Below are 9,303 nucleotides of genomic sequence, written 5' to 3' on the forward strand. Positions count from 1 at the left end.
TTTCACATCATTTCCAATTTGTATGCAAAATAAGCACCTTGTATCCAGATACTGAATGATATCTGTATGGTTACTGATACATTTTTGGTATGCTATTGTTCAAGTCAGGAGCCAGAATGTACACTAAGTGTGTTTATCTTGCTGTAATGATTCCTCCTGTTCATACTGACCATTAGAAGATCCCTTCATAATGTTTACAATGGAAGTGATGGAGGACTAAAGTGTGTAATTTTAAACTCCATATTTTTATGAAACTCTATAAGAAGCACTTTGAGGTGCCTTGCTGTTGAAATGTGCCATACAAATAATTTTGCCTTGCCTTGCCTATATCTATTATTATGTTTATATGACAGTACAAGTACCTCAAAACTGTTCTCAAGTGCAGTACTTGAGTAAATGTACTTAGTTACTTTCCACATGTTATTAGTAGATTAGCAAATATTCAGTTAGAGGAGCCTCCTTATACACATATTATAATCACACCTTTGTCTATATAATGACAGCAAATGTTGGTTTAAAACTAAATAGTGCATGTTTTAACAGAAATATAATGTTTGGGTTTTTTGATGGGAAACCGGATGATACGTCCGGGTCCCTTAAAATAATATTTTTCATTTCAGCTCAGTGTGAAAGTCTCTACTGTGTTTCCCTCTTTTTAGTTTTAATTGCTTATGTTTTTAATATGTTAGTATTTTAATAATTTGGTTTTATTATTTTTACTGTCATCGTTATCTAAGTATGTCACCTGTGTTTCTTGTGCTTGGGATGTGTTTTTTGTGTTTTTTTGCTTGACTATATTGTAAATGAGGTCTCCACCTCAATATATCTCTGAGTATAAAATAAAGATATCAATAAATGTAGTAGGTAGATCATTGCAAGAAAGTAGCAAATTACTATCATAGATATCTCCTAGAACATGAAAACCTTTATCCTTCCACACAGGAGATGAAAATGGGACAGATCCTAAGTGGAGGATGATTATGAAAGATTGGACTGTTTAAGTGCCACTTCTGGATTGTATTGGTTTCCCTTTTTGTGTTATGTCAAACTGACAGTTGAAGGTGCCGGCTGTTTTTGCTGAACTCGGAAAGTCCAGTTTTCCGCACTGTGCACTGGCAACACGGAATAACCTGCAGAACATTCTAAAGCTTACCTCACTTTTTAAAATCCTTACAGCAATTTAAATCTAAAAATGTCATTTCATTTCATTTGCAACTGCGCTTGTTTTTAGCTGACTCACTTAGTTTTAAATCTTTTAATAGTTTAGCCTCAATGCCAGTGATGGCTTCCCAGTGTTCAACATCGTTATTATTAGTCAGAGGACAACCTGTTGTGCAATGAAATATCAGGTAGTGGAGTTACAATGGTGCTGCAGCATTTCAATAGACTTTTCAAGCTGCGTCATCCTCTCAATCAGTCGCTAACACTCTGTGCAGCTTCCCAACTTTGCTGGGTTTGGAGACACAGCTTTTACATTATTGTTTGTGGGTCGTAGGAGCTTTGTATGCTAGGCTAGGCTACCAGCTGAGTGTGGCAGGGCTCTGAACTTTTCCTGTGTCCCAAAAGCAAACTTTTGTTCCATTGCGCAGTTCCACTATAGACATTTTCTTTAGTGCCAGTGTAAGTGGTAAAAGCTCTCTTTGGAAGAATATTTAGAGACGAAAGTGCAACGCATATAGCAAGCAGAGAGCTGATGAACACACGTCTGCACTGAAACACAATCAGACCTGACACTCCGATGCAATTGAAGTATAAAGTAACAAAAAGTCGAGAATACTCAAGTTAAGTAGAATTACCTTATAATTGTACATGTGTGATGTGCTGAAGCGACACTGTTTGATCTGTTTACTATGAAGGAGGTGGAGCAGGTGGTGTTGGGCGTGTTATCAGGCAGGTAGAGAGAGGTGTGACTGTGTGTGAGGGAGGGTAGACAGACAGAGGAAGGGTATTTATGCCGGAGCAGATCTGATGATATGAACATACTGCACAGTGATGGTTCTCTACAAAGTGATCTGTGTGGCAGCTCTGCTGACTCTACTGGCAGCAGGTAAGGGTCCTCTTCACCTGCACACCTGAACCAATGACATCGATGCTGAACACTGGGAAGGGAGAAAAATCCTCTGATTAAGTAAACATAGCTGTAACACAACTAGGGATGGGATCTGATAAGATTTTATTAATACCAATGCCATTATTGATTCTGCTTATGAATACGATTCTTTATCGATTCCCTTCTATTTGTCATCTCCAGTGTTTATCAATGACCTTGCATGCTGATGAATATAAGAAACATAACTGGTAGATAGGATAAATGATCAGCAGCCAAAAGTGAACTTAATTAACTTTAATTAATAATTGCATTTATGTCTGCAAAGTTACACTGTTACCTCATTTGGTAACAGACATTTATTTAAGTGAAAAGATCTTTGGCCAGTTTTCAGCAGAGTTTAGTTGTAAATATTACGATCATCACAAACATCTTCCCATGGAAATATGGTGTGCCAATAAATCACATAAAGTATCAGTGAATATAAATGCTGAATTGTTGTTTGAAGAGCTGTCTGTTTTCTGTTTTTCAGAGTCTCGCTCACAACCAAATGGTAAGTCAACTGTGACTGTGTCAGCTGTGACATTTTAAACATGTTGTTAGATAGAAATGTTGATAAAATGTTGTAGTTTCATTGTTGTTGGTATTTGCTGACAAAGCCCAAAATATCAGACTTAAAGGCCAGGTTCATCATCATTATCATTATTATATGATATATTATTTATGCAATTTTACTTTGAATGTGCAAAGTTTAATGAGTTTCCGAAAAAACTAAAATTTGCATCAAATGGAGAAACTTGACATCTGGGCTTGGGTGTGTCAAAACGGCTCTATAGCAACCGCTACAATATTTCAAAGTCAAATCCCCCGCCATTAAATTTGAAGTAGATTAACAAAATTTCGTAGGCACATGTGACATATCAAGACTTTTAAAAAAGGTTTTGAAGCCACAATATAAGCCCTACAGAAGTCAGCCATTTTGAATTTTACAAACTTTACAATTTTGGCACCTTCGTACTTGTATAACGTGTCTTGTATGTATTGTAAGGCCCGATCATCACTGCTTACAGCTTACATTTTTCATGTATTATTTTTTCACTCAATTTAGAAACAACTGCTTTGAACAGATTTTTCTTCTGCTTTCCTTTCCCAATAGCAATATTCAGACACAGAAAAAATGGGAACAAGACGTGTGTATCAATAATAAGGACCCAGTACCACGTGTTTTAATCTACAGGCCTCCAAAACAGAACTGTGGTTTTATCGCTGAATTCTCTGAAATCCTGGTTCTCATCACCCAGCACTTTGACAACACCATATTAGTTTACATGTTTGTTGCCCATCAAATTGTTATATATTATCAGTAGAAGATGAATGAAGATGAAAAGAGACTAAAAAGGCATTATGAAAAGTATTGGTGGACTCAGAGTTGAAAACATGAGATCTGATAGTGACAGTGGGCCTAGAGGCAGGACAGGGAAGTGCAACAATTAAAACTGCAGCTTCATGGTCAGACACAGAGACGTCATTTAATTCCACGTTCCAAGCTGAGGCTCACTGAGAGCACTAAGTTAGGAGTGTGAACTTTGAAGTGACTGACCTGAACAAATTTAACATTTGACAGCATCCAGCAGACCAATGACACTAACACATTGTGTCTATGTCTTTCTCCTTTCTTTTATACAGTCTCCATACTGGACCCACCGCCAGAGGACAGGACCACTGACATCACCTCGGACAGAACAATGCTAACAGATGAATTTACTCTGTCTTCTCCTACCTTGAGACAGAAGAGAGCGGCCAGTTACTATAACCCGATTCCAAACTCCAACTTGAGATGGGTGTACAGGAGTTCTGGTAGTCGTCTCCCTGCTGGAACTGTGTATTATGACAACGGGTACACACATCGTCGTGACTATATTTGCCATTGTCGTTGTGCAGCAGGTTTTCATGCCGCAGGAAGCAATACGTGCAAATACGCGTATGGTTTCAAAGAACATACATGCACTAAGTTTTATCTCCTGGTTAACAAAGACAATTTTGAGATTTTTGAGTTTAAGTCTGGTTCCTATGGTTCAGTGCCTAAGGATGCAATCAGGACCTGCCGTAATGTTAACATATTTGTTGGGAAGAACGAGTATGGTCTTGGGAAGGTGGATGTCAGAAATAAGTCCTTCTATCTTCCTTGGGAGGGTTGGGAGTACAAGTACAGGCATTACCATGTCCTGGTCATGAGCAGGAGAGTTAAGTCAGACCGCATTTCTGATGTCAAGTACAACTTTAAAGCAGCTAAAAAGATTAGTCATCCTCCAGAGGTCATGACCAAGGCTTCCAGTAGCAATTATCAGTGTAGAACAGTTTCCAAAACAGTTCATCTCTCAAAGTCGTATTCAGAAGAGAAAAGGTGGGACAGTACCACTTCCATCTCAGTTGGTGTCACAGCCAGCTTCACTGGCAAAATCCCATTTGTTGGCGAGACAGGTATTGAGGTCAGTGCTTCGGTAACAAAGGATATCTCCAAAGGGAGCAGCATAAGTGTGTCGAAAAATCTTGCTGTCGATGTGTCGGTAACTGTCCCACCAAACCACTCCTGCGGTGTCAAAATTATGGGACATAGGTACACAACAAAAATCCCATACACAGCACGCCTCACCCGCACGTACAAAAACGGGAAAGTCAAATCGACAACCACCACTGGGACATTCAATGGTGTCAATGTTGTAGATTTCAGGTCTGTTGTAGATCGCTGTGTCCCTCTTCCCAATGCTCAGCCTTGCAAGTAAAAGAAAAATGGAAGAGTTCTTTAAGGGGACCTATTATGCTCATTTTCAGCTTTACTTTTTTTGTTTCCACTTTCTAGAGTAGCTTTGCATGATTCACAGTGCTTATACTGGCCCTTTATGCAGCCCCTCAGTTCAGCCTGTTTCTGACACAGGCTATTTTGGATTCACCTCACTTCTGCCCCCCTCACTAAAAGGACACTCTGGTCTGATTGCAATGTTTTCTCTTGTACTTCTTGTACTGTAACTCTCTGTTCTCAATTAAGCTTCAATAAATGTTCTTGCATAAGACATCCTGGTCTCTTGATAAGTTTTTTTACTTTGGGTTAACCAGATCTCCATCAATTTTTTCACAGGCTTAAAAACCAGTGTTGGGGTCGTTACTCAAAAAATATAAATTTATTACGCATTACGGAAAATAATCAATTACACTACTAGTCACATTGCTTTTGGGTTACTCCTCAGCAATGCCTGGGATGTTGTGTAAAAATAATATATCAACAAATAAAATAATATGAGTCTTGGCCATCATAACACCATGTTTTACAAATAATAACTGCCTCAAAATTATTAATAAAATAAGAGGTTGGCCTTTCTAACACCATTAATCGCATATTTCACAGGCCAAACACACTCAAACATACTCTCTTAAGTTGTTGACTCGTCCTTTTTATTTGACATATTTTGTTTTTTGTTCACAATAACAGCACTGTTGTCAGCTTCACAGTATAAGCAATGCTCCAAATATCCACCAGAAGTTATCTACGCACAACTTAGAAAGGTATCTGAGATCCGTTTAGCATTCACTAACTACGCCACTATATGAACACTGGCCGAGTTTTCACTGTGTCAAGCAGTTTTTGGGCCTGTTTGATTAGCACACCAATATTATAAAATTAGTTGGTTAAAAGCTTTATAAATAGTACATTATAGATAAATTTTGTTTTGCTGCAAAAAGGTTTATTTTTGGCACAGATAATAGAAAACCAGATGCAGTTGCCACGTTCCTGCCAGTAGGAGGCACTGTGAGACTGTGATTTGCCTGCATCCAGATGTCTTCCTTCATAACTGAGGAGGATTCAGCGAGGACAAGCTACGTCTCCCGTGTCATCTTTTGTTTTCTTCTATTTCAGCTATACACACAACTGTCCATTGATGCTGCAACCCAGTACCCGTAACATAAAGTAAAATAAGACAGGATCTTAACAGATGGAGATTGATTCCAGACATAACCACTGATGGCAATAACGGCGTTATAAATAAACGGCGTTACTAACGGCGCTACTTTTTTCAGTAACGAGTAATCAAATGAATTACTGTTTCCCCCGTTACAACGCTGTTACCGTTACTGCCTAGAAATTGCGGCGTTACTTCTTCAGACCTCACCGAAGCGGTTTTCACCCGAACCGGCGCATCTCTCTGTCTCCCTGCCAAAGAGTAGCTGCACTTAGGGGCATGACCAAAGACAGAGTAGGACGCAAATGAGACACAATCTCCTGCGCGTGCGTGTGTCTTTATGTGACTATCAATGCAGCGCATGTGAGAGCAAAGCGTCCTGATAGATCTGTGTTGCTGCTTATTAGACCAATGCCCCCCGAAAGAATTTTTTTTAAAGTAACGTAATAGTTACTTTTCCTGGTAATTAATTACTTCGACATTGATGTAACTCAGTTACTAACTCAGTTACTTTTTGGGAGAAGTAATGAGTAACTATAATGAATTACTTTTTCCCAAGTACTGTTTATTCCAGTACCCAAGTACAATTGTGAGGTAGGGTTTAATCCAGGGAAACGGGATTCCAAAGAAATCCAATCAAAACCATAATATTATAAGTTAAAATATTATTTAAAAATAAAAACACATAGCATTGAAATATATTCATTAAAATGTAGGCAGACAGTTTGCTCTCATAAAACATGTACACGTGTGTTTTGCATGCTGTAAAACACAACACAGCCTGTATCAATTAACACAACGCACTGATTAAAAAGCACAAGCATGTTCTTCTTCTTGCCTATGTGGTATGCAGAGGTGGCAAAAGTACTACAGATAGATAAAAGTCTGGTAAAAGTAGAAGTACTAATTCAACTCCTTTACTCAAGTAAAAGTAAGAAAGTACAGGCTCTGAAAAGTACAAGAGTGAAAAGTAAAAAGAAAAAAATACTTTTTTGTTAAGTTTTCAACCTTGTTGCCGAGCATAAAAAACTATAATATAATTATTGGTGGGGACTTTAACTGCTATTTCGACCCCTAACTGGACTGATCTTCTTCTAGTATGTTTTGAGAGTTCCTGCACTTTATCAAACAGATTTCATGGACGACTTCTCAAATGGTTCTGTGTAACGAACCATCTGGCGTGTCAGGTAAGTTTATTAAATGTCAGTCAGCAGTCTAATCAGTTCTTAAACCAAAGAAAATTAAGTAAAATGAAAGCACGTGAGAAGTTTAGAGGGAAAAATCACTATTTGGTGGAGCTGTTAACAACTCATAGACATCTGAAATGTGAGCCGACTACACACTGCTTTTTGGTTTCATCTTTAACAATGTGTTGTATTTTAAAAGCTTAATGATAAGAAATTAGAATACCATGATATGTTGGACTTGATTTGTTTGATATTAGTTTAGAATAAACTAAAGAAGATCTGTTTCTAGAGCAGCCCAACCATTAAAAACGGTCCCAGTCCTTATTAACCTTGTGAAATCACTGGGCTTAGTTGACATCTTGAGACTACAGCACCCCTTGGAGAAGCAATATTCCTTTTTTTCTCCTTTATATGGTAGCTTTTCCAGAATTGATTACTTTTTTAGTTTATTCTAAACTAATATCAAACAAATGAAGTCCAGAACCTATAGTTCAATTAATGAATGAGATGTATAACACAGAACCACAAGTATGAATGTCAATAAACAACAGATTGATTTATAGCTTTTATTTAAGGTCCAAATTGCGTCTAACAGTAAGAAAACCACAAAATAATCCAGATGTGACCTTTCGGTAGAGACGATAGAAAGAAGTAAGGAAAACAAAACAGTAAGGAAGGAAGGAAAAGAAGACAGGAAGGAAGGAAGAAAGAAAGGAAAGAAGACAGGAAGGAAAAAAGGAAAAGAAGACAGGAAGGAAGGAAGAAAGGAAAGAAGACAGGAGGGAAAAAAGGAAAAGAAGACAGGAAGGAAGGAAGAAAGAAAGGAAAGAAGACAGGAAGGAAAAAAGGAAAAGAAGACAGGAAGGAAGGAAGAAAGGAAATAAGACAGGAAGGAAAAAAGGAAAAGAAGACAGGAAGGAAGGAAGGAAGGACAGGTGGAAGGAAGGGAAAGAAGACAGGAAGGAAGGAAAGAAGAAAGAAAGAAATAAATAAGGGAGGAGAAAAGGAAGGAAGGAAAAGAAGTAAGGAAGGAAGGACAGAAGAAATAAAGAAAGAAAGAAAGAAAGAAAGAAAGAAAGATATAAAGAAAGAAGGAATGAAAAGAAGACAGGAAGGAAGGAAAGGAGTAGAAAAGGAAGGAAGGAAAAGAAGACAGGAAGGAAGGAAGAACAGGACCCCTGAAAGAAAGAAAGAAAGAAAGAAAGAAAGAAAGAAAGAAAGAAAGAAAGAAAGAAAGAAAGAAAGAAAGAAAGAAAGAAAGAAAGAAAGAAAGAAAGAAGGGAGGAGAAAAGGAAGGAAGGAAAAGAAGACAGGAAGGAAGGAAGGACAGAAGAAAGAAAGAAAGAAAGAAAGAAAGAAAGAAAGAAAGAAAGAAAGAAAGAAAGAAAGAAAGAAAGAAAGAAAGAAGGGAGGTGAAAAGGAATGAAGGAAAAGAAGACAGGAAGGAAGGAAGGACAGAAGAAAGAAAGAAAGAAATAAGGAAGGACAGAAGAAAGAAAGAAAGAAATAAAGAAGAAAGGACAGAAGAAAGAAAGAAAGAAAAAAGGAAGGAAGGAAGGACAGAAGAAAGAAAGAAAGAAAGAAAGAATGAAAAGAAGACAGGAAGGAAGGACAGAAGAAAGAAAAAAAAGAAAGAAAGAAAGAAGGAAGGAAGGAAGGACAGAAGAAAGAAAGAAAGAAAGAAAGACAGAAAGAAAGAAAGAATGAAAAGAAGACAGGAAGGAAGGAAGGACAGAAGAAAGAAAGAAAGAAAGAAAGAAAGAAAGAAAGAATTAAAAGAAGACAGGAAGGAAAGAGGGCCGGATTGGAGCCCTCTGCAGGCCTCATGTTTGCCAGCCCTGCTTTAACCAGTCATTAACTCAGAGCACCCTCTGGTGGCGAGTAGCGGAGCTGCAGCGGAGCACCGTGACAGGACACCGGTATCCAGTCATTGACTCAGAGCACCCTCTGGTGGCGAGTAGCGGAGCTGCAGCGGAGCACCGTGACAGGACACCGGTATCCAGTCATTGACTCAGAGCACCCTCTGGTGGCGAGTAGCGGAGCTGCAGCGGAGCACCGTGACACGACGCCGGTATCCAGTCATTGACTCAGAGCGCCCTCTGGTGGCCAGTAG

General features: G+C 38.4%; 1 protein-coding gene across 1 annotated transcript; it reads left to right on the plus strand.

Moving 5' to 3' along the window:
- Positions 1 to 1,992: 1,992 nt before the first annotated feature.
- Positions 1,993 to 4,830, plus strand: LOC133999253 (natterin-3-like). Its single transcript, XM_062438442.1, has 3 exons — positions 1,993 to 2,047; positions 2,580 to 2,600; positions 3,734 to 4,830. The coding sequence occupies exons 1-3, from the start codon at positions 1,993 to 1,995 to the stop codon at positions 4,828 to 4,830; spliced, it is 1,173 nt and encodes a 390-aa protein (XP_062294426.1).
- The last annotated feature ends 4,473 nt before the right edge of the window (positions 4,831 to 9,303 follow it).

Source organism: Scomber scombrus, chromosome 18, assembly GCF_963691925.1.
Source record: "Scomber scombrus chromosome 18, fScoSco1.1, whole genome shotgun sequence".
Taxonomy (NCBI): Eukaryota; Metazoa; Chordata; class Actinopteri; order Scombriformes; family Scombridae; genus Scomber; species Scomber scombrus.